Raw genomic sequence first — 23849 nt, forward strand, 5'->3', positions numbered from 1 at the left:
AGATAAATCATGTTTATACCTTGAATATGTGGTTATGTATATTTTTATTACAAAATACCAATTTAGAAGACACAAAGAACAAGATAGTTTTTTTACTTGATTGTGTGGGATCTCAACCAAGACCTTCTAGCTCCGAACTTAGGATGCACATTTGTATTTACGTCATTTCCCTTATTATTACTACATTTTTTATATTTAATTTAATACTTAGCTTATTATGTTTCCTTATAAACTTTAGATAAAATAAGCAAGTTAGTTCTTTTAAGTTAGAAATAAAAATGAAAAAATGAACTTTTCTTAAGTATAAATGAATATTTAAAAGAAAAAATAGTTGACTTTTTTTTCTCTTTAAAGTTAAAAAATTAAAATTATTAAACATTTTGAAATCCTATTTTAAACTTAAATTTAAGAATGTATAAAGAAACATGTGTGAATTTGACTTTTATACACGTGAATTTTTAATTTTAAGTCAAAAAAAAAAGTTTGGGCTTAGGAAAATTATAGATGTTAGGAAATACTGTTAGATTTTCATGACACATCATCATTTCTCTACTTTGATTTTTCTGTGGATTCATGAATCTAGTTTGAATTCTTTTCTTGGGGGCCTTGTATCATCTACCTTCCATGGGTAAACAAATCATAATAAAGTTAATATCTTCATTTTCTTTTCTTGGTTACCTTTTTTTGTGTGGTGTTTGGTGTTTTGTCTTTGAAAAAACAAGTTATTGATTGTGACTAGCATGAGTTTTGTCCTACCCTAGGGATGTTTGAATAATGATGAAGTTATAGCTATTGTGGTTCATGTTCTTCGGCACTGAAAAATGTTTGAAATGGACTCAAGAAAACTTTTGCCCAAGTTTTGTCCAACACTTATAATGTTTCGTTGAGTCAGTTACTGATGTGTATGAAAAGGGATATGATCTCAGTTCCGTTACCGATGCCTTACGTGAAAGAGGATATGGTCACTATTCAGATCAATGAAGATGGTTATGTAGTGGGTATAGAAAATTGTAAGCTTCAGTTGCATAACAAAATTGTTTTGAACAAAGAAGACAAGCCTTCGACATATTTGAGATTTTGTTCAAAAATATTGAAATCTTGGACGTTCTTTGGTTCTTGGAAGTCAATTCCTTTGGGAAATGGATTCTATGAATTCAAGTTTTAGTCTTTGGAAGACATGTGCAGGATATACTAGTCGTGAGTTCTTTGAATCTTGTTCTCGAAATTTTATGGGTTTTTGCTTGGAATCATGACTTTGTGTCAACCATGGTAAAAATTACAGAAGCTCAGTGTTGGGCCAAGTTGAAGAGTTTACTGTATTGGAAATTACACATTGTTCTTTATTACTGGAGGGATAAACACCATTTATCCTTGGATGAGTGTTGCTTTCAAGATCTAAGGGGTTCTTTGCAAGGATTCTGGTGGATATAGATTTACAACATGATTTTCCAAAGCATATAATGGTTGAAAGGCAAGACTTTGCTTTGATTGGAGTTATAGAGTATTAAAAAATTTCTGATTTTGGCTATCATTGTCAAATAATTGGTCATAGTACAAAATTGTAGAAAAGTTAAGGATAATTCGAAAAACGTCTCTCAAAAGTAGGTCTTTATTCTTATGGTTTCATAGGTCGATTTCGATCTATTTAGGAACATTTTTGGATATGGTAGGAGCCAATTTTAAAAATATTTAATCGTTTATATATTTAATAAGAAATCTTGTTAAAACCTCTTAAACATTAAAGATAGTTTAAGAGTGATGAAAGTGTTGCAAAGACAATTTCGATATTTAATAATAAATAAAGACTAAAAACATAATCAAATATAGAAAGGAAGAGAGATTGACAAGTCATAAAAAGAGATATACGAGATTGAAAAAAATAAAATATAAATTCGACTATAAATCCATATGTTTATGGTTTAAACTGAATTATTTAGTTGAGATCACTCTTTCTTTACTAGAAACAATGTTGTAGAAGATACAATGGCTAATCGGGTTTCTGAATAGTATAAGAATGATAAAAGTAATTTAGAACACCTTAATGAGTGCTGCTAAAAATAAATTCCACATTTCACATAATCTAATGAAGAAGGAGGTACATATTATTTTGGGAATCTGACTGTTGCACATCATTCCTTGCTAGCTGATTTAAGGATGATTCTTTCTGCACCATATCATTTGTGATTGGCACCCAACATGTCAATGTGAAATTACTATTGTATTCTTAATGAAATAGAAATTAGGTTAAAGTTAATTGCACCCAGTAAAACAGTAATTTTTCATAAATCTTTTTATTTTCGGGTATATATATATATATATATATATCCATAATTGTGTTATTGTGTTCCAGATGTATATATCCAGAATAGTTCTGGATAATTATGTTCGGAAGAATATTTTGCTTGATTTGTTTTGGATGAAAAAATCCGGAATGTGCCCCCTGCCAATCCCTTTAACATTTTCGTTGAATTTCATGTGGCTCCTGCCAACACATGCCATTGTCCCATTCGTTGGGGGATAAAAGGATCTTACAAACCTCACTCTCTTGGTCCAATTGATTTGAGGAATGCAACCATTTCTTTTCATTGCACTTCCGCCCAAGAATTTCCGGAGTGCTTCACCAAACTATTGGAATTAGGCACATGGTTTCACAATTTTATTTTGTCTTTTCTAGTTGCTTTTGGATTAAAGTCCATAACATTAATTCTTTAAAATTGTTTAGTTTAGTGAGTTTTAATCCATTAAAAGTACCAAAATCATCATTGTCAAAAAAAGAATTGAGGATGATTGGCTTCCGGATATGTATATCCAGAAGCATGATGTGCCTTCCGGATAAAGATGTCCGTAGTTAAAGAGTACAATTCTGGATTACAATATTCATAGGCAAACATGACACTTCCGGATACCAATATCCATAGGCAAAACTAACACTTCTGAATGTCAATATCCATAGACAAAGATGACACTTCCGAATGCCAATATCCATAGGCAAATATGTGACTTCTGGATATTGATATCCATATACAAATTTGTGAATTCTGGATATTAATATCCATAAGAAAATTTGTAACAAGGGCAAAGTTGGGTTTAAAAGGTTACGTTGGGTGCATATAAAAAATGATATGGTGCCGGAAGAAATTGCCATGATTTAATTGTAAAAGCCAATACTTTTGCTATTTTGGTCACTACTGAATCCAGGCAATTGCCTCCTGCACCCAATCAATTTTGACTGGCACCCAACAAAAGTTTTAAAACTCTATTTTGCCTTTTCCATACATTTGCTTACGGATACCAATATCCAGAAGTAACATATTTGCTTATGGATATTAGCATCCAGAAGTGACAAATTTGTCTATGGATACTGACATCCGGAAGTATCAGTTTTGCCTATGGATATTGATATTCGGAAGTGTCAGTATAAACATTCGTAAGCAATTTGCAATTGAAGCTCCCGGACGCCTATGTCCGTAGTAAAGAAATGCATTACGGATATCATTATCCAGAATTGGGTTTTGTATTCCGGATGTACATATCCAAAATAGTTAACTGTGTTCTGGATGTGGGCATGCGAAAGTATATTTTTTGACTTATGGATTTCTATATCCGGAAGCTAAGTGATATTTTTTTTCAGCATTCTTAATGGATACAGCTGCCTTAGAAGATAAATGCGAACGGAAAAATGGCAAGATAACACTGCCCACCGCGTTCAGTGCGAAAACTAAGGTGGCAGTGACGGTAGCGACTGCTAAACGAAGGTGGCAGTGACGGTAGCGACTGCTGTGCGAAAACGAAAAGGTGTTGTGATTGGGTGCAGATCACTCCCTTAATCTATTTTCAATTTCATTAAAGATATTTTCATATATTCACAAATTTCATTAAAGATAGGGAAAATCAACCCTGAATCCAATGCTAAAAAGGATTTGAAAAAAGTAAGGGTGAATTTTATTGTTAATTTTGGGCTTTTATATACGTATCATTGAGAGAATAGGTCATTAGTGAGATATTAGATGTCAAGTTAATTAGGATGTTATATTCCCATAATGATGTTTTTTTAGTAATACTCCCTAAAAAGTAATAATAAAAATAAAAAAATAGTTAAAAAGTTTCTAAATTATTAAATTATATAACTATTAGAATAAACACAACAGTAACGTCAATACTAGAATTGAATGGGATTTCATCCATTAAAATGATTTAAATTTAGTTTAATTGAATGTGTCATTTATGTATCAAATTCAATCTAAATCCAAACCACAAGTGTTAAATAAATAATGAATTAAGTTGAATTAAGTAATTAAATATTCAAATATAAAATTTATTTTATGATTTTAAAAAATAAAATCTTTCAGATATAACTTTCAAATATTTATATTATATCTGTATTTTGATTAAATAAAACATTTGAACAAATTAAATAATAACTTAAAGTAAAAAAAAGTAACACAAAATGGAGAAGATGTCTCTTATCATACATTCAAAATTCAATTTGTAAAATACTAACTTGGTTTTCATGAGGTTTACGATCAGAATCACACCATTAACCTTTCTTTCATAAGACAAACGGGGAAAAAAAAACTATCTTCAAAGGAAAACTACAGCAGCAGTGTAAATTCTAAATACTGAACAATTTGATTACTTGATCATTATAGTCATACTAACATTACTAAATCTACCATCACTTTATTCGTATTTCATCTTTTTTTTTTGTTCCTCAATTCTAATCACACACGTTCCTTAATTACTCTACATGCATAAAGATTGGGAAAGAACAAAATCAAGAAAGTTCATAATGGAATTTTTAGGCTTATCCTGTAGGGGCCAATTGAAATAGCTTCTCTGCTTGATCAGGGAAGAATGTAACGAATAAATATGCACCTGAAAATTTCATTTAAACAAATCAATAGCAGCATAAAAAGTAGTGATAGAAATATGCTATAAGAAAAGACTCACAAACAAGAATAGTTCCCAACACAGTTGATATTTTTCCTTGGATTGTCACCAAACCAGCTTTGCCTGCATCCTCCAACTTTGAGGACCCAACAGAATCAAATGTCCCTACAGAATTGAAATAGTTTAATTGATTATCCTAAAATATAAGTTAACTTCTAAATATAAGTCAAACAATCACTAAACCTGGTTTTACAGTTTGAAGACCAGATGTTATGCATGCTATATTTTCAAAACCAGCTTCCTCTAACTTATTTGCAGCTGCTGCAGACCTTGACAAAGAACAAAGAAAATCCCAAACTCTTACATCAGACTATTAAAACTCAATGCAAGTACAGTGTAAATTCAAGCCAATTTATAGGAATTTGATGTATCTTTTTGTCCCACAACATCTAGAAGTCCTTGAGGTGAAGTTTGTAGTTTTGTCCTTTTTAGTATATTATTCAGGTGGCATCAATTTTCCCATCAACAATTGTCTCATTGTCTCATTGAAAATCCAACTCGTAACCTTAACTCTAATAGCAATTGTTGACTCAAACTCTTTATCATTAGACAAAAAATTATAACTAATAGTCAGAGTGAAATTTTTTCCACTTAAAAGCGTAATAGCTCCAGCATCACAATTCGATTGTGATTTAACTTACCTAACCTACGCCACAAGATAATTGATAACATATGCAACAATATATATAACATTTTATGTGGCATCATTTTCTCTCTAATTTGAGTCAAGTTACCCGTAAATTCTCTTGCACTTGCACGATAAATATTGGATGATGGACTATGAGCTTCTTTAGAAATAGTTACTTTGGTGAGACCTTGGAAGTTGGACACTAAAAGCATTTATGCAGAACGTTGAAGTATGAAATTCATTCATATAGGAAATGACCTTGGTCTTATTCCATAAAATATATTTGACTAAGATGAGAAAAAGACCGCCTTAAAGAAAAACAGGCAATGAAACTACAAGCATGAGTACAAATTTCTTAGATTGTCCCATAATGGAACAGTTCTTGAAAATCTTGTATCCCCCCTCTCCTCACAATCCAAACAAAACACAAATACTTTGTAGTTTGTGGCTTTAGATATGGGTTGTAATATATAGCTGTATAAGCTTGAATAACTGAGAAGCTTGACACAAGGATATCTTTTAACACATAAATAAAATTATATCTGACTAAAGAATTAATTTCAACAACTTTTTATCTCATTATTTAAAAGGAATATTTTACATCCTAAAAGACATGTTATATCATCAACAGTTCAGTACTCTTTTCAATGAGCTTTTATTTCAAAGCTAGAGTACAAACAAAATATACTCTCACTTCTTCCTCCTACCCTCATACAACCTCACTGTCATCTCTTCTTTTACTATTAAGTCACCAATTAGCCTTGAATAATCAAACCAAAGCTTCATCTCTTTTTCATCTAACATTTAGATATTAGACTCTACGTAGTTATTATATTACACAACCATGCTATGAGTATATGTAATATTGAAGCCAATCATATATAACGAAAAACAAACATGAGAGTTGGGGTCTGTGTGTTCTACGAAGGTGAAGTTAAGGACCAAAACATATCAATGCAAGCTTACTGTGAACATGACCAGATGGTGTAAATAATTTGCAGTCAAATTGGGTAGGAAATCATAAACAAACCTCAGTCCTTCCTGGCATACAACCAAGAGTTTACTTTCAGGTGGAAACTGGCTCTTAACAGATTGTATAAACTCAGGATTTGGCTTAGTGAATGGTAACCCATAGAACAACCCAGAAAAATTATTGTGCAGCTGCCTTTTTATAATAGTACCTACAGAAAGCGAAAGTGACAGAGTAACAAAATTGAAGCAGAAGAACATGCCCACATAAAACTTTTAGGAAGGAGAAACTCCATACCGGGATCATTGTCTTTGTTTTCAACAAAAAGAGGCACATGACTACAAGATTTTATGTGAGCTCGCTCAAATTGATTTTTGTCCCTCACATCAAGAACAGCATATCCATCCACTTCTACAAGTTCCTTCGCCTTGTCAGCGTTCACAAAATTCACTTCTGCTTTTATTGTCAATCTTCTCATTCCAGTTCCAGGTAGTTTCCCTGGCAGGGCCCTTGCATTGTGAGTTTTTAATACCAACCAACATGTCCCTAAGTTGCTGAAAAAACAACCTTAATCCCTCACAACCATGTCCACATAGATTTTTCAAACGTTAACTGAACTTTCCCTTCACTACTGTTTTCACCAACATGGTTAATTTGAAATGCAGAATATAAAGTTTTTTATTTTACACGCTGAAAATCTAGGAAAGAAAACCCCAAGATAAAATAAAGATACTTTTTTGTGGATTTGTTATGCTATGAGTATAAATAACCATTTGAAGATGTTAAAGAAAGAGAGAAGTTAAGATGAGTTAGTTACCTGGAAGAGGAAAGACAGGAAGCGTAGAAACCAGTTCCTGCCATTGTATGAAAATTGTTTCTAACTCATATCTATCCGCTGAAGCTGTCTTTCAAAGTTGAACTCACTCGTGCCACCTGTTAAATTTAATGGGCCATGAAATTTGCAATCAGCAATGGTTTTCTGCCACGTGTCAAATATCTACAAAATCTTAAAGCCTTCAAGATTCTATAACCTCATCACTGGTACCCTTGTTGGTGCTGGCTAACAGTGATAGCTGTTTGTTTAGCTCAACATGTATATTTTTTTTCATAAGACTTAATTTTCAAAAGATCTAGTTTTCAAAATAAAATAAAATAAAAATCTTCTAATTAAGCTTAATCAAATAGAAATAATTATAATACAATATGCCAAAGTAGAAACTGAACCATTAATTTCAGCCACATTTTGAGACAGCCATAAAAAAGGTCAGCAAAAAAAATATATAGGATATTTCTATAAATACTGTATTAATAGTTAATGAAATCTTAGTTTCGTAATGATTTTTTTAAAATCATTTTTTATTTAGCAATGATTTCATATATAATTTGTAAGAAAACACAATGATAGGAGAGTAATCATAAGCCTTGTTTTTTTGTTAAGAAGTTTGGAGGAAGAGAACAATATAATATAACCACTAATTATCCAATAGTCGACGTTCTTCGTTGGATGTAGTGAAAAAAACCATGAAGCTGAAACATGGAGATGGTTTTCAGTTCTCAATACTAAACATTCGTAGTACATGAAAAAATTGAATAGTTTTTTTTTTTTACAGTATGATATCTTTCTACACATTTCACTGAAAACATATTTCCATCTAGTCTATTGTTATTCTAAAATATATTACAAAAATAAGCATTCTAAAAATATAATATAATTTTGTGTGTTCAAAATAAGCATTACGAGAAAACATTACCAATTAACAATGCATTCCAAAATATATTTCCTTTAATACATTTAAATATCTTTACGAAATATAAATTCCAGAATATATTCATACATAATATATTATTTCTTTTATATTATCAAAACTTCGTTTCAAACTAATCCTTAAAAATAAGTAAAATTTGATTAAAAATAATTGTCGAAGATAAAAAAAGTATCATAATATACTATTTAGACATCTTTTCCAGACTTTAAATACACACACATAACAAATAACAATTATTAAATATCAAGATCAATTACTTTAACAATTAACATAATTCAAAATAAACTAACAAATTTTAAAAAATTATATTTTTTCACTAAAATTGTAATTTTTTTCTTATTACCTACTATTTACCTTTAAAATACTATTAAATACAAATTCCAAAATATCATTGTATTGAGAATCTCAAAACTATCGCCAAGGAAGAACATTGACTATTGGAGTAATGTGTAACATAGATTAACCCACAACAGCACACTTATTGGAATTTAACCAGTTCGGCATCACCAACTTACATAAGAAACAAAATGGAAAAACTGCGAAGTATGAAATTCCAACTCAAAACAAAGAGACGGGTCTACAAAAGAGTGATCCACTCTTTCCTATCAATTTGAAATGTCTTCGGTCATAGAAGTGCATAAATTAATAATTATTCTTCAGTACTGGTTCTTTTCTTTGTTGTGTAAGCGGCATACTCCTTCCCCTCGTCATGTTTTAATGTCTGACCACCGAAATCAATATATGCAGATGTGAATGCCAACGCTGATCCAGCAGAAAGTGCACTTTTGATGCTCCTTCCTGCAATAGAATGAACAGAACATAAAACTTGCTACGAAAACAGCAGATTCAGGGTGACTTATTTAGATTATAAAGTTGGTAATCCTGGTTTTGTAATTAATATCAGATTCAGAAAGGTAACTTAAAACACTTCCTAAGAAATTTTTAAGGAAGGCTGACTGTTAAACAACAACCTCATGATGAGAAACCATGTTTAAGTTAGACAATTGTAGCCGACAACAAGCAAATATGCATAAGGCTGCAAATCATGGGCTCTCTTCCATGTAAAAATATCATAGTCAACCAGGATGAACTTATAATGAACTGTGTAGGCAGGCAAATGGAGAGACTCAAAAGTTTGCAGTATAAGCCAACAGTGATGTGACATGAAACTAACAAATAGGTATGCTTGGGTGTTGGGATGGAGGGTTTTGAAGTGAAAGGAAATGGAGGATAAATCATTTATCTCAAGTAAATATTTTCTAATATAAGAAACTTATAGAATGAAAGAAATAAAATAGTGAATTCTCACAAAACCTTCCAATCATTCTTTATCCGATTTTATACACTACAAAACTTTATTAATTCGAAAATACCACCATCCTTTCCTTTCTACAAAAAACCTTAGAACAAAGGAACCAATAATCCAACACAAGTAATAAACAAGTCAGAACTTGAAGTAGAGGATTTCCACAAAAATCTTAAGACCAATATCAGCCCAATATATCATACTTTGCAGTTTGCAGTGAGAAAATGGAACAGTGAGCAACAAAAATAGTTACATTATACAATTATTAATAACTCCATACAAGGTCAATAGGCAGGAAGAAACAACATGTAGTATAGTAGCTAGAACAAACAATCACTTAGATTTCCTTTTAAAAATTTCAGGCACATGTTTAGCTAAATAATTCAACAAGTGAGCAAAATACAATGCATAAACTTCTTACACAAAATGGAGCTGCTTTACACCAATGACTGAAGAGACCAATAGAAGGGTATAAAATAAAGAAAGACAGATAAACATAGAAGCAGTAGAAATCAAGCATCCATGAATCTATAATAGTAAATTAGTAATATGAATAAAAATAAAATGAGTTTCTTCATAAGTTAAAATTAACTCATGCACAAGTTGAAAAATAAAAAAACTTAGAAAGTCATATGTGAGAACTTATACAAAGTAGCTTATGCATATACTAATTTTAACTTTTGGAGAAACTCATTTTTGTCTCCTCAAAAGTCTTGAAGAGAAGTTACTCCAAACAAACTCAAAGTAATGCTTAAAACATATATAAGGGAAAGAAATTAACCACAAAAATTACCATTTTACAACAATTCTATACAACAATCCATGACGCACAACACAGCTTGATATATAGACGCTTCCACATGTCAGAACCAGTTTGAACACAAGACATGGTGCAGACAAGACATGGAAGTGGTGTTGGACACAGCCCACCAAAACCAGACATGACCCAGTCACCGGACACACCAGTGATGACACAGTCCAGTCACCAGTTTCGTCAATGAAGACATGGCCCAATTACCAGACACACCAGCAATGTTAAACCATGTTAAAAAATAAAGGAGAAATGTTATCTTTACCCTTACCTTCACAAGAAACCAGAACAATTCTAAGAATGAACTGAGAAATGTCAAGCAGTATGGCACAGACGAGAAGAAACGTGTAGAAGTGGTGAAGACTCTGATTGCTACTGTCAATTGCAATCAAAGAATAATGCGACTGTCTTACGTACCATTCCTCACTGGCGAGTAGTGAGCAATTTCCCGCAGCCCAATAATACTTGTGTTGTGTCCCCTTTTCTCCCCACTCTTGTAACCATCTTTTTCTTTTCTCTTTCTATTGCTACTCCAATTCAATTATTTTATTCTATTTCCTCGCCTCCCATACATAACTGACTAACTTTTTCCGGTTTCTCCATAGTTTTACAATTTTTCTTTTACTATTGGAGTTATATTATGATGTGACCCCGTGTCTTGGGTTTTTTATATTTTGCAGTGTCTTGTGTTCAAATCAATGCTACATAGACAACAACAATTAAGCCTTTTTTCCCAGAAGGTGGGATTGGCTACATTACATAGACCACATGATGCCAAAATGTTCTATCATAAGTTATATCTATAGACATATTATTTACCCCCAGTCCTTAATTGTTTCTCCTGTAGCATTTCTAGGTCTACCTTTGCCTCTAGCCACTGGATTACCCTTCATCTGATCTACTCTCCTTATAGGGCTTCAACACCACCTAAGGAAACATACTATCATCTTTTCTACAATACGTGCTACCCCAACATTTTGTTTGATGCATTCATTCCTAATTCTATCTTGTCCACTAATCTATTGCAACATGTTCAACTTACATTGAGTTTATTCATTTGTCAGTGTTTTCCAACCCTCCTAGTATAACATGCGGGTACAATGAAAAGTTAGCATCAACAAAATATAACATGGTTATGACATAGAAACCTCCTAGGTCCAACAGAAATCTATTTTATGCTCTCCAAACACATAACAACCAATCAATGAATAATGCACAATTGAATGAAAGCAAAAAAAACTTGTAGCTTCTTTTTTGGGACAAAAAATGTGCCCAATATAAGGATCTCCCAGTGACAGTGGTGACAGTGGTGACAGTGAAAAGCAACAAAAGACCAAGCTTTCAATGAAAACCTAAAATGAAACAAGACCAGCAAAAAGGGTTAAAGAAGAAAGGGTTGGCCATAGATAACCCTCCCGTACACATAGAAACACACATACAACCACAAAAGATTATTCTCGAAAGCCAAAGAAGACCAGATGATAGATTGGCTTCCTAAGCCGGACATGAAAAGTGCCAAAAGCCATCAAGCACAATGACATAACCAAGTCAAAAAGACAAAAAAAACACAATGTTCAAATCTACTAATTTCAGAGTGAAATGGATCGAGTCATTGTCTGTGTGATGCTTCTTCAAAAATGAATGACAAATCATAGCTCAATAACAAACATTTTAGAATCCAGATATTAAATAAAATAAATTCTCAAAGATAAATATTTATAACAGAAAAGGGCTACCTTTGTAACCCAGAATAGTTGCACCAGCAACAAATCCACCAACAGCTCCATTGACTAGATCCCTCTTCATCCTATAGTGCTGCACCAACTGCTCTACACCTATGTAGACTCCTCCAATGGCAGCAAAGGTAAAACCGTAGTTTCCCATCATCTTGAAAGTCCTAATCAGACCTGGAAGGGCAACACTTCTCTCAACCCGAGGGACATCATACCAGGAGGCGACCACAGTACCCCAGATAGTGCCAGCAACTAAACCAGTTGTTGCACCCTTAATAGTTTTCATGAGTGGTGTATCCTCATCCTCTAAGTACCTACGTTCTGCTGCGTCCACCATGATTTTCTCAAGACACTATCAAAAAATTAACACTACTCATTAATCATGTCAAAAGATAAAAGCTACAACACAACATTTCATACCACAACCAATTACCACTAAAAAACACAGGAAAGACAGTTGTAATCTCTCCTAACAAGAACATTTTGACAGAAACCTAATCCAGATAAACGAGATTAAGTTTCCAAGTATCATAATGCTTTCAGAATACACACACAGCATATAAATTACTGACCATTTTTCCAATGATAAGAAAACATAATTACAGGAAACAGTGGTGGAATCAACAACTAGTAGAAATACGCCGAACCAATTCTACGATAAGACCCGGTGATAACCGATCCAAAAAATGAATTCCAAACCGGAAAACAACATTGGAAACATCGGCAACAGAGAATAACGCATAGAAATATTAACAATCATAAAAAAACGAGTATGAAGAATCACACATACATTCAGATCGAGGAACGTGCGCTACTTAAGAAAGTAAATCAAATGGAAACCCTAAACAGATGAGTGGACAAGGTGGGAATGGAGTTAGAGAAGAGAAATTGAGGCACAAATGCGATATTGATGAAGAGAAAAAGAAAGTGTTAGCGGTGAGAAGATAAATAGGTACCTCCGAGAAATTGAGAAGCGAAAAGATGGGTACTCGTCACTGTAAACTATGAATGAACACCCTCGACTGCGATATTACATCAGGATTTTCTTCATCATATTTTCAATTTCTTTTTTATATTTACTTTAATTTTATGTACAGCACTTTATTTTTATAAAATATACTCAAATTACATTGTTGATCTAAATAAAAATGCTTAGTCATCCAAGCAAAGTCTTGCAAATAAATAAAAAATAATTATAATAAAAAAGAACAATAGTCATTAAACAAAAGTACTTGAAATTAATAATCCGTGGAAAAAATAGTATATCTTCAAAGATAATCTTTGTAACTATTCGTTTTAGCTTAGTTCTCTAAACTATATTTTTAAAGTGAGTTCTTGAACTTGTGTTTTTTTTTAATTGGGTCATTTTGTCTGATTACCTTCACGAAAATAAAATGAAAATGTGTAATAGACAAAATTGAATAAAAATAAAAGTTTTATTTAGAATTGTTGTTGTGAAGCTCGAAGAGACTTCTGATGTTTGGATTAAATTGTTTTGTAAATATTAAAACTCAAATGGAAAAAGTCAAATACCATTTGTTACATTGTTTTTTTCCAGACATTTCAGAAACACAAACACCAGATCGGAACCAAAAATATGAGTAGTTTCCAAATCAACTTGTGTATCGACTTCTCATTATTATATTTAATTTATTTTTTAATTTAAAATATTATTATACTATTATATTATTATAATAATTTGTCAAATACATATATTTTAATTTTTGGGTTTCCACAAAATATTTCTATTCATTATATATTTATAATAAAATTTCTTATGAATTTCTTTTATACTTGCAGTTATCCATTGATAACACCAGATATTTTTTTATTAAACAAATAATTTTAAAATATAAAATTATATAAAAAATTTAAATAAATCACATCATAAAGTATAATTTTAAAAAACTAATATTTTTAAAATAATTTTAATTTCATACATTTAATTTGTAAATATAAATATATAAAATGTCACCATGGTCACATCTACCATGTTGGAATGTAGAATTGGTACACATCTCTCTCCTTTCTTTTTATTTCTTCTTATTACATTTCTCTAATTTCCTTTTATTTTTTTTATGACATTATATATTTTATAAATTTATTATTATTTTATTTATTTATTTCTCTAGACATAAATAAACTTTTTAAGCATCTATAAAACATTTTCCTATTTGAAATGGTATATTTTGCTTCCATATGACAACAATAAATCATTTGAAAAATATTTCCAGCAATGTTTTCAGAGGCTATTATAAAATCAAGAAATAAGAGTGAAAACAATAAATAATTTTGACTGATCATAAAAATACATAAATATATATTTTAGAGAATGAAAATTCTGTCAGTAATCATTTTCTATATTATCTTTCCTATTTTTAAGATATATTTTAGGTAGAATTAGATTAAGTTGGGATAAATCCAACATTTAACCTAATTAAAAAAATTCATATTACATTGAATTTTTGCTTTTTTTTTTCTTTTCAGATTCATCCTACTTATTTTATCATTGAAATGGATTAGGTTGAATTAATTGATCTCAAGTTTTAAAAATAGAAGTGTTAAATTTGTAATTCTCAAATATTTTTTTCATAATTTTCAAATATTTTTTGAAAATAGATTATATAATTATTATAAGTAAAATTTTAAAAACTAAAAATTTAATATTAAAATTTTTATAAAAAAAATCAAATTATCAACCAATGAACCTTTTTTATAAAAATTTTTTATCAAGGTCTTGAATTAAACATAAGTAATCTGCCCCTTAACTCATAAAATAAAAAATTAGATCAAGTAAGGTTTGGTTTGATTTCACTCAATTTCAATAAACTTTAATTAATTTTATTTGAATTGGGTTGAGTGAGAATTAGATTTTGTAGTGAATAAGACTTTAAAACACGAACAAAATTGATTTTTGAAGTTGTAAATGATTATTGTTTGTAAGGATTTATCTACGGTATATTGCGTAAGTCCCTAGGATACAACAGGAACTTCTCAAAAAATTTTAAGGATCAAAATTAGCAACATTCTTCAACCTCCGAAATATCAGGCAAGGAGTAGCGGAACATTCACTTGAAACGGTAACATTTTCTGTTTTGGCTTTTGCATAATATCTCTACGCGTTCAATCTATATGCGTTTGATTTGTTTGATTTACAACAATCCCCCACATATTGCAAAAGATAAAACATAGAGATAAATAAATAAAAAGAAAATTTTGGGTTCATCTAAGATGTAATGCATCAGAGCTGGTATAACAAGTTATATGAACCAATCTTAAATTGATGAACTTAACACATAATGTAGTTGGTATAACAAGCTATATGAACCAAAACACTCAGTATGTGTTAGAGGTTTATCAATCATAATACACACTCACATTACTTGTTGTTATCGTTGTGTTGCGCTTACTAGGTCATGCGCGTGTCTGGTATTCATGAGTGCTATAGAGATCTCGTCAAGATCTTATGCAATCGGCCTCACTTGACACTCATATAGGTGATTTCATCAGGTGTATGCTGCAAATCATACACCACCCATAAGGGATATGAAAAATCATTACAACTTTATAAATCGTTAAAACTCTTTTATCTCAGATTTTTAACCACAAGGTATATTTTCTCGATAATGCAATATCTAGCACTTTCACACACCATAGGAATGGACAAAATTGATTTTAAATCAATATTAGTGCTAACAGAACTAACAAGTGACTTGTTTTTACCATATGGGATCTCAAATCACAAAGGTTGGGTTTCCATCACTTGTTTGTTTGCGAGTGGCTTAAGTCTCATTCCCCTCGATGTTTCTAAAACTAGTTTTCTCCCTAGGGATTTTGTTAGAGGATCTGTCAGATCCCGTTCTGACTTGACATAGTCAATAAAAATCATTTCACTCTTTAACAATTGTTTCATCAAATTATGTCTCAATTGTATATGTCTATTCTTTTCATTGTAAGTTTTAGTTTTAGCTATAGCTATTGTCGATTGGCAATCATAATGCATTGATACAAATGTGGTTGGTTTCATTCCTAATGGAATGTTTGTTAAGAAGTTTTTCAACCACTCAGCTTCATTTCCAGCCATCTCGAGAGCAACAAACTCAGATTCCATTGTTGATCTTGGAATAAAAGTTTGTCTGACTGATCTCCATGTAACTGCATCACCCCCGAAGTGTAAATACATAACCGCTAGTGGATTTTGTCTCATCTGAATCAGAGATCCATTTAGCATCAATGTACCCTTCTAGCACAGCGGGAAATCCACTATATTCAATGACACAATCCATTGTACCTCTCAAGTATTTCACGAGTCTCACAAGCGCATCCCAATGATCCTGATTAGAACATTGAGTGTATCTACTCAGTCTACCTACTGCATAAGCAATATCTGGTCTAGAAAAGCTCATTAAAAGCAATAAACTCCTAATTATTTAGGCATATTGAGTTCGAGAAATAGATTCTCCTCTGTTCTTTAATTTAGAGTTAACATTATAAAGGGTGCTCACTGACTTAAAGTCATAGTAACCAAACTTCTTAAGAAGTTTCTTCGTATATTTTTCTTAGGATAGTAATATACTATCTCCCTTCTTTATAATTTTAACTCCTAGAATCACACTTATTTCACCCATGTCTTTCATCTCAAACTTAGATCAAAGAAATAATTTTGTTTTAAAAACAATATCATTGCATATACCAAAAATTAGCATGTCATCCACATATAAACATATTCAGCATTTCAAATCTAGATTGATAGAAAAACTTTCACCCTATAAAACATTATCAAGTTTTTCATGTCATTGTTTTGGTGTTTGTTTCAAATCATAAAGAGATAATGAGTAATGGTACGTGCACTTCCAACGATAACATTTTCTGTTTTGACTTTTGTAAAATATTTCTACGTGTTCAATCTATACGATTTGTGCGATTAACAACAATTTCTTATATCATCCACCACACAAAATTCAGACAACTCTCTTATATTTAACTAAAAGATTTCTCAACCAGTATATTAGAGAATTCAGTTTGAATATCAAGATTTTCTTTAAAGAATTTTTTCGTTACTTAAAAGCCATAAAAATGTCATATTTGTAGTTTTGTTTTAATTTTTTCCGTGATTTTTTTAAGATTTAGCAGGCTGATGCATATTATGGTAAACCAAAGCAAGATTAAAAACTGGGTGAGTTTACAGTTGTGCGACTAAAGCTAATTCATGTAGGTGGTCCGTACAAACGGACCAAAAACATGTTCCTCATATTTACAAGAGAAATCAACCTAAGATTTCTGGCCCCGTTAATGTCACCCAGTAGGAATTTGAATGTATGCCGCAACAGAAATCACACTCACACACTGATGATGTGCATCAGGTTGATGCATGGCTCACTGCGGCTGGAGAACCCAGAAAGCAATGTTGGTTAAGTGGAAAGACCTCTAAAATGGATCAAGTTCAGTACCATCTGCTACATCGCTCGTTTCATTTTCGTATAAAGATTTAAGAGACTCCATAACTTCGGTCATTGCAGGACGTTGTTGCCTTACAGGCTGCCATGCAAGAACAAAAATGACAAACATACAACCATTGAATAATTCAAGTTTAGCTTAAAAATTCATTTGTTAATACCTGTATACAGAGAGAGATGATATCAGCATAACGAGAAAGAGCCTTGGATGAAAATGTTCTTTTCATGCGGGGATCCACCAGTTGTTCCAAACTCGCTCTATAAGGAAGCATGGGGGGAGCCAATTTCACCAGATATTGCTCCTCCCCTAACCTGGCTCTGTGTCAAAACAAAATGGAAAAAGGGTCCATCATTCAATTAAACCACCTATGTGCTGAGTGAGTAGGCGGAAAGATAAAAAAAAAGAACACTGACGAGATATAGAAAACAAAAATGTACCTATCGAAAGCTTTCTTTCCAGTTAACAGTTCCAGAAGCAACACCCCGAAGGCAAAAACGTCTCTCTTTCTGCTGCTGGTTCCTGGTTGGCCATGATCTGGCGAAACGTAGCCCATCTCTTCAATATAAATCTCATTAGCCTGTTTCCAATAGTCACCAAAACGATCAGTGAACCAATGACTGCAATGGGCATACTTAGGAAGATTGAGACTGTAAACAAATTTCTGATTCATTTCCAATAGCTGGTTTAGAAAGTTTAAGTTGTTTTTAGCTACAATAACTTGTAAAAATACCATCATTATTCCTCAAAAAATTACAGTAACAGTCAAACAAGAATAAGGGCGCATCCTCTTATTATCAAACATTTGCTGTTTGTTTGGTTTTGAAACAGAATGTATTCTGTGACAACTTAAAACCACCCAAAAGATAAAGCAGCTGTAAGGTGTGAGTGTGAGAATTAGCAAATGTAACTCATATATCAATGAGTTATGAACTATTGCTCAATTTTAGGAATTACTTCAGAAACTAGAACCTTAGCAATGACTAACCGGAAATTCAACTTGATTGATATTCAGTGCTCTCAAAGTAACCAAGCTACAGTTACAAACATGAGGCATCAAATTTTCATCCAGTAGAACATTGGCAGCCTTCAAATTGCCGTGAGCCACGGGAGGGCAGAACTCTGAGTGCAAATAGCTGGAAACATTTGCGTCAGGTTTAAAAGTTGAGACACATAATGGCCAGAGACCCAATACCAAGACGCTAATCTCATAATAACGAGTAAGAAATTTGGGTGGCAACATTGAACTTACTGTAGAGCCTGAGCCACACCTAGAGCAATCCGGAGACGGTGAACCCATGACAGAGGTTTGCATGCCTCGTTGTGAAGAGCGTCGTTTAGAGTGACATTTCCAACATAATCGTAAACAAATAAACCCTTTCCGTTATCCAAACAGTAACCATTGAGTGCTACGATGTTGGGGTGCTTCAGTCGGGAAACCGTGCAAATGACATCCAAGAGCTTTTCCTCTTCTTTGAAAGAAAAGTTTATCTTCTTCACGGCCAAAATCTTCCACAAAAAAGAAAAGGTAAAAACATGTAATACAGTTTGAAAGCAGCAATTTGAAACCTGAACGTGATAAAAATATTATACAGATTAAGTTGTACTTTGTCATCCGGAAAATTAGCTCTATAAACAGGACCAAGAGATCCCTCTCCCAGAATGTTGGCTTCACTGAAGCAATTAGTAGCTAACTCGAGCTCTGCTACCGTGTAAATTTTCGTTATTCCAGTGGATCTGCCTCTTGTAGAAAAACTTTTTTTGAATGGTTCCTCGGTATTGTTATGGTTCATGGAAAGTAATCTCACAGGACCCAAAAAGGATGCAGAATTGAAGGGGGGAATGTGTGGGCTCTCCTGGAGTGCGGTAGAAGATACCCCTATCGCCCAAAGGGGGGAAAATAAGCATGATTAACGATATAAACGAATTCATAGAAATACTAAATGGAATGGTATACTAACCCTGAGAGGTATTTGTTACATACTAGAAGTGAATTTTCAATAAGATCAAGATTTTATTGTATTATTTGTTCTAGGTTTTCTTGAGATTACCTCAGTTTGCAACCATGACAAATGCCATATAAAGTGCCTCACAGTCCGTATGTATTTTTGTATGAATTACCTATGGTTGCACTGGTCGGATAAGAATGAAATGAACCATGGTTGTTTTCTGAGCTCTTCAAGTTCGGGCTCTGTAGACGAAGTTTATTCAAACGGATTGCAACAAAGAGAGCCACCCCTGTGGCCATCAGTGTTCCTCCACCAATCATAAATGCTATTCCTCCGGGACCTACATGATTTTTCTTGTGCTTAATTACTCTGAGAGGAGCCTCGTGTACTTGGGGAAGAACGTCACTTACTCTGGGAGGAGTCTCATTTACCCTGGGATGAACCTCATTTACTCTGGGAGGAGCCTCACTTACTGTGGGAGGGGAATAATTCTCTATGGCATTTGCCTGAGTCGTGGGTGGGCTACTAGTGTTCTGCACAACTGACACGGTATCCAGCGGAAAAGTCCAGGGAGGAGAGTTGTCGGCCACATGGAATTTATTCTCTCCAATCCTAATTGAAGGTATAGAGGTGATTACTTAATGTTTTGCGTTGATTGTTTCAATTTGATGCAAGAAACTACAGGTGATCCACACTTGAAATAGTTTTCACTGACCATAAATTCCGTATGGATTGAAAATGCTGCGGAAGAATGCCACTAAACAGATTATCTTGAATGTTCCTGGAAAAATAGGCAAATGAGCACGTAATAGAACCGAAAATACACGTTGGGAAAATGTGAATGATAACCCTACAAATCTGTTAGTGGAAGTTCAGCCAAGTAGGCGACTGATCCAGTGAATCTGTTATTCTGCAGGAACCTGCACATAAAAACCATTCTATAGATAAAATAACAGACCCCAATGAAGTATAGTTCTGCCTTAGAGTATATGATGAAACAAAAATCAAATTTAGAAAAATGAATATGGCAAGGTTTCTTACAATCTGGCAAGGTTTCTTAAGGAACCAAATGAATACGGTAGGTCTCCTGAGAAATTATTGTATGAAAGGTCCCTGAAGAAAGGAAATCATCCTTTACGAGGATCCATAAATGAATTTGAACAAGGAAGAATGTTATCGTTACACCTTTTTTATTGAGTGAAATCCATGAGTCCTACTCCGTACTTAATAGGTTCCACATCCTATTTAGTGGTCCAAATGAATTTCACCTAAAAGTGTATTGAAAATTTTCTTGCATTTCTAACTGAAAGCATAAGAATCAAAGTGTTTCAATTTGGTTGTCTCACTTTCTCACAACTCAATCAGGTTAATTTTCATTATATAATATTACCATTCATAGTGCTTGACTTCAGTTAACCTAAGAAAATATTGTGTGTTATGAGCTGCCGCCTTTCTCTGCCGCTTCTGAACTATCATTTGTCTTCATTCAACAAAACAAAGCAGTAAAGAGAATTCGCAATCTATATTTTGGTTTTATTTATTTACTTTTGGTTTGAATGATTTACTTTTACTTATTTTATTTATAGTTTTACGCATAGAAATTGATGCGTCACGAATATTAAAAAATTGGGAAAGTTTATATCGTACTTAAGGTTCTTTCTCATGAATCTTGAAGGCTTTTGTGGTTGAATTGCTTATTCATTTTATACATATTCAAAGGCAGGTCAAAAGACCAGGAGAAAAAGACATACATTTCTTTGAGATTATCTAAATCAGTAAATACATCACCAATTGGTCCATGTAGTAAATTGTGGCTTAAATTCCTGCATGACAAGATACCCATAACAATGATGTCAGTCATTACTAAAGCTCGATCACTTTACTATGCTTAAGAGAAGAGAAAATGTGAAGAATAAACTTTAATTAATGTTCTGGTTAAGCATATTTCCTTGTATTACCATCTCTATCAAGCTTGGTTTAAAATCATCAATAATGTAGCAAGTAAACTACTATACTTGTTCAGTTTAGTTCTAAATTTAAATTTTTTGTATGATTCAGTGGGTAAATCGTTCAAGCCCGTTTCGTGTCTCTCCTTTTATTATTTCTGATGACCAGTAACTTGAAAAAAAGGTTTACATAATTTAAAGACTGAATCAAACACATAATTTTCCTCAGAACTAAATTGCAAACGTGGTAACTTTCCAACGAACGAAATTCCATTTTACCAATGTAGCTCAGATGTCATAGATTTTTACAACTGGGATATTTGGTTCAAATAGTTGCAATAGTTTAAGCTTTATTTTATTTCTACAATACTGGATCATAACTTCATAAGAACAACTCTGCTACATATATACTGGCATGCTTATCACTAGCATGGAATTTAATTTTGCAGAAACAAGGTGAAGAAGAGATGCTGACTTACATATAGGAGACATTGGGGGGCAAACCGAATGGTATCTCGCCCTTTATGTTATTTGAACTGACATCACTAAAGAAAAAAAACCTGGAAATAAATAAATAGCAGATTTGACAATAAATTATCCTGATAAGAGCCTAATACGATACAAACACTCACAGTTGCTTCAAGTTAGGTAGATTATATAGCAGGCTTCCAATATACCCAGTGAGGTTTAATCCTTGAAGTTTTCTGCATGTGGACAGAGAGAATTACTAACACTTATTAGTGACATTAACTATGACAAAAATAGGAAATTTAATCAGTGGAATTTCTGCACTACAGCTGTATAACTGATGGCCCAGAACAAGCAACTCCTGTCCAAGACTCTTCACAAGGATCGCTACCATTCCATCCTTTGAGCATCGGTGGGTAGTTAAAGGTCCTGTATAGATCCTGGAGAGCTGACACTGTTTATACCAAAAAAAAAGTAGGACAACTATATAGGTTAGAGACCGAGAAGAAAGATAGTCCGCTGTAAAAAATTATGTCAACATATAATAACAATAATAAAACCTGAATATGTAAGCTTAAAAGATGAAACTAGATTTTAGAATTCATTGAGGATGGCAGAATTACAAATCTAGAATATCAAACTGGATTCAGTCACAATCAAAACAAGTCTATAACATAGTCTAAAATTTTTGGTGGCAACCAAACGATTAATATGATGTTAACAGATCAATTTTTCAAATGTGTTTCCAGAAAAAAAAAATCTAGGACAAAAAAGGAGTGAACAAACAGTTATTTATCTGAGTTACCTTCGTGTTGATGCGTGAACGCCAAGCTCAGAGAAATCAAAATTGAAAATACAAAGAGATTAAGATGCACATAGAGAAAGTGGCGAATCATTTTCCTGAGTATCGGAAAACACACAAACACAGAAATATCAACAATGTATTTTCTTTGTGTTTTCTCTTTCTTTCTAAGCAAAGAAAAGAAAAGGAGAAAAGAATCAAGATTGCATCTAACTATAGTGACAGTGAAAATGGTGTCTTCAACTGTTTCTATGCGCAGCGTTAGTTTCTGTTGTGATGGGGTCCACGTAACTGAGTCCGTTATATTGGTTTTGGCGCGAAATGAGTTATTGGGCCTGCTTATTTACAAAGACCACTGGGTTTTGTCTGGGACCCATGTCTAAATGATTGAGCTGCTGTTACTGAAATATTAATGAAAAAAATGGAATAAAGTTTATAATAAAATCATTTATAAGCGTCAACACATCATGTACCGCAACACCCACCAAAGCATCACAACACCCAACAACCAACATCACCACGTGCTCCCTCCACCCGGTCCAACCTAAACTATATAGGGGAATATGAAATTCGGAAAACACAAAAATAGCCATAAGATGTCTTCACTCATCATTATCACATTTACTAAATTTCCATAATTTTGGCTTTTCATGTAGATTGTTGCAGGGAATTCCAAAGTCATCACGGTTGTGTAACTATGAAGGTGATGCCAATGAATAATCACCATGACTTCGGATTTAATTTCACAGAGATTAGGTTGAATTCGAATTTTCAATTTTATTTTTGGTGCAGGGAGCATTATTGTGTTTTAGTTTATGCCTCTTCTAGCCGATTTGCAGCAGAAGAGGAAAATAAATTAAGAACCTTAGCAAGAAAACCACCATACCTTTTTTCATTTAAGACTTAATTTAAAAACAAATTTGACATAGAACGTGGTTTACAATTTGAATTCAACGGAAAATCAAACACAGAAACTTAGTTTTACTCTTTGGGCTGGGACCTCCCAAGCCAACTGAAAAACACATACATGCCTTGTTATCCAAGTCATTCTCAGGTGAGCAATGTG

At 32.8% G+C, this 23849-nt stretch overlaps 3 protein-coding genes across 4 annotated transcripts; all 3 read right to left on the minus strand.

Annotated features, from left to right (window-relative positions):
* Nucleotides 1-4606: 4606 nt before the first annotated feature.
* LOC137814121 (rhodanese-like domain-containing protein 9, chloroplastic) lies at nucleotides 4607-7500 on the minus strand. The gene is made up of 6 exons (XM_068616691.1): nucleotides 7366-7500; nucleotides 6846-7102; nucleotides 6609-6759; nucleotides 5134-5219; nucleotides 4951-5055; nucleotides 4607-4875 (listed from the first exon to the last, which is right to left on the minus strand). Exons 1-6 carry the CDS (start codon nucleotides 7407-7409, stop codon nucleotides 4805-4807), a joined length of 714 nt encoding a protein of 237 aa, XP_068472792.1. The 5' UTR covers nucleotides 7410-7500; the 3' UTR covers nucleotides 4607-4804.
* A 1181-nt stretch (nucleotides 7501-8681) lies between these two features.
* On the minus strand, nucleotides 8682-13256 carry LOC137814122 (outer envelope pore protein 16-3, chloroplastic/mitochondrial). 2 transcript variants are annotated; one of them, XM_068616694.1, is made up of 4 exons: nucleotides 13121-13210; nucleotides 12955-13005; nucleotides 12168-12516; nucleotides 8682-9112 (listed from the first exon to the last, which is right to left on the minus strand). In XM_068616694.1, exons 3-4 carry the CDS (start codon nucleotides 12499-12501, stop codon nucleotides 8964-8966), a joined length of 483 nt encoding a protein of 160 aa, XP_068472795.1. In that variant the 5' UTR covers nucleotides 12502-12516; nucleotides 12955-13005; nucleotides 13121-13210; the 3' UTR covers nucleotides 8682-8963. The 2 variants fall into 2 exon arrangements, with proteins under 2 accessions (XP_068472795.1, XP_068472793.1); XM_068616692.1 differs by lacking the exon at nucleotides 12955-13005 and having other exon boundaries at nucleotides 13121-13256.
* A 4052-nt stretch (nucleotides 13257-17308) lies between these two features.
* LOC137814123 (protein STRUBBELIG-RECEPTOR FAMILY 2-like) lies at nucleotides 17309-22997 on the minus strand. The gene is made up of 15 exons (XM_068616695.1): nucleotides 22787-22997; nucleotides 22309-22435; nucleotides 22146-22217; nucleotides 21993-22058; nucleotides 21319-21390; nucleotides 20609-20680; nucleotides 20422-20487; nucleotides 20283-20348; nucleotides 19740-20179; nucleotides 19226-19497; nucleotides 18871-19127; nucleotides 18607-18754; nucleotides 18059-18198; nucleotides 17782-17938; nucleotides 17309-17702 (listed from the first exon to the last, which is right to left on the minus strand). Exons 1-15 carry the CDS (start codon nucleotides 22875-22877, stop codon nucleotides 17592-17594), a joined length of 2157 nt encoding a protein of 718 aa, XP_068472796.1. The 5' UTR covers nucleotides 22878-22997; the 3' UTR covers nucleotides 17309-17591.
* Between the last annotated feature and the right edge of the window lie 852 nt (nucleotides 22998-23849).

This window comes from Phaseolus vulgaris, chromosome 1 (genome assembly GCF_000499845.2).
Source record: "Phaseolus vulgaris cultivar G19833 chromosome 1, P. vulgaris v2.0, whole genome shotgun sequence".
Lineage (NCBI taxonomy): Eukaryota > Viridiplantae > Streptophyta > Magnoliopsida > Fabales > Fabaceae > Phaseolus > Phaseolus vulgaris.

Excerpts from the sequence above, each read along its gene's own strand:
- LOC137814123 (XM_068616695.1), bottom strand. The coding sequence starts at position 22,877 with ATGATTCGCCACTTTCTCTATGTGCATCTTAATCTCTTTGTATTTTCA. Across the intron at positions 22,436-22,786 it reads GTTCACGCATCAACACGAAG|TGTCAGCTCTCCAGGATCTA; the intron begins GTAACTCAGATA and ends TGGTATAAACAG. Across the intron at positions 19,128-19,225 it reads CTAATTTTCCGGATGACAAA|ATTTTGGCCGTGAAGAAGAT; the intron begins GTACAACTTAAT and ends TTTTTGTGGAAG.
- LOC137814122 (XM_068616692.1), bottom strand. The coding sequence starts at position 12,501 with ATGGTGGACGCAGCAGAACGTAGGTACTTAGAGGATGAGGATACACCA. Across the intron at positions 9,113-12,167 it reads AACTATTCTGGGTTACAAAG|GAAGGAGCATCAAAAGTGCA; the intron begins GTAGCCCTTTTC and ends ATTCTATTGCAG.
- LOC137814121 (XM_068616691.1), bottom strand. The coding sequence starts at position 7,409 with ATGGCAGGAACTGGTTTCTACGCTTCCTGTCTTTCCTCTTCCAG. Across the intron at positions 5,220-6,608 it reads GTATGCCAGGAAGGACTGAG|GTCTGCAGCAGCTGCAAATA; the intron begins GTTTGTTTATGA and ends TTCTTTGTCAAG. Across the intron at positions 4,876-4,950 it reads GTTGGGAACTATTCTTGTTT|GTGCATATTTATTCGTTACA; the intron begins GTGAGTCTTTTC and ends TGAAATTTTCAG.